General features: G+C 39.7%; 1 protein-coding gene across 1 annotated transcript; it reads left to right on the forward strand.

Annotated features, from left to right (window-relative positions):
• The first annotated feature begins 203 nt into the window (after positions 1-203).
• LOC145689544 (zinc finger MYM-type protein 1-like) lies at positions 204-1,019 on the forward strand. Its single transcript, XM_081763721.1, has one exon. The coding sequence runs from the start codon at positions 204-206 to the stop codon at positions 1,017-1,019; it is 816 nt and encodes a 271-aa protein (XP_081619847.1).
• Positions 1,020-1,225: the final 206 nt, after the last annotated feature.

Below are 1,225 nucleotides of genomic sequence, written 5' to 3' on the forward strand. Positions count from 1 at the left end.
AACTGCTGTGCTTGAATGGAAGGAGAAGAACCTGCGAGATGCTAGCAATTCGGGAGTTTCGACACTCTTGCAAGAGAAACAACTGGACAAGTACCGTTATTATTTGACTGGTATTTTTGACTATCAATTTCTTAACTACAAACGAATTGCCATTGCGCGGTAAAGACGACACGTCAAACAAAAACGATACTTTGTCATCAGCAATGAGCTGCGCAAGTGGTACTAGTGTTGAGGAAATTTTCCTAAATGAAAACAGTGACATTGAAGCATCAGGTATGTTTTTAAGACTCTTTGAATTTACTTGCAAGAGAGATCAAACTTTGCGTGAAATAAGTGGCATTATTCCTAAAAATGCAAAATACACGTCTCCCGAAATTCAAAACAAAGTGATTCAAATTGCAGCGGATTTAGTTCGGGAAGATATTGCTTCCAGGGTAAATTCTAGCGATTGTTCGTTTTTTACTCTGAAAGTCGACTGTACAAGGGACAAAAGTGGTGTAGAAAATCTTTCTGTAATCGTGCGATATGTAATTCGAGGTCAAGTATGTGAGAATCTTGTAGAGATGATGCAGATTAATGATCAGAGTGCAGCAGGAATAGTGAATGCAGTTCTTAGTGTATTGAAGAGTGCAGGTATCAACGAGAAAAACATTCTTAGTCAGTGCTACGACGGCGCAAATGTTATGTCAGGGAGGCATGGCGGTATACAGAAATTACTACAAGACTCAGTTGGAAAAACTATTCCGTATGTTCACTGCTTTAACCATCAGTTGCACCTAATTGTTATACATGCCCTTTCTACTGAAAACAGGATTCGACAGTTCTTTGAAGTATGCGACGCAATTTATAACTATGTTAGGAAACCTAGTATAATGACGAAGTACAAGGGTACAAAGCTCAAACGTTTGCTAGAACATCGATGGACTGGCCATTTAGCAACAACAGAAGCTATTGTATCCAGTTACCAGGAACTGGTAGCGCTTTTCACAGCTATTGAACAGGAAACTGATCTCGATTGAAGTCTCTCCATTGAGGCTTCAGGTCTATTACAGAAGATAAATAGACCCATGTTCAAGTTTCTGGCCTACTTTGTGAGGAAAATTCTGAAGATTGTGCAACCTGCTAATGCCATGCTGCAGTCTGAAGCAATTGATTTGTGCTCAGCAGTTGGTGTTATTCAATCCGTCGTCGAAGAAGTTTCTTCGTTACGTACTGAAGACAGTTT

Source organism: Thermobia domestica, chromosome 7, assembly GCF_964235325.1.
Source record: "Thermobia domestica chromosome 7, izTheDome1.hap1.1, whole genome shotgun sequence".
NCBI classification, from domain to species: Eukaryota; Metazoa; Arthropoda; class Insecta; order Zygentoma; family Lepismatidae; genus Thermobia; species Thermobia domestica.

What these genes read in the sequence shown, in the direction of transcription:
- LOC145689544 (XM_081763721.1), top strand. Translation starts at nt 204, where the DNA reads ATGAGCTGCGCAAGTGGTACTAGTGTTGAGGAAATTTTCCTAAATGAA.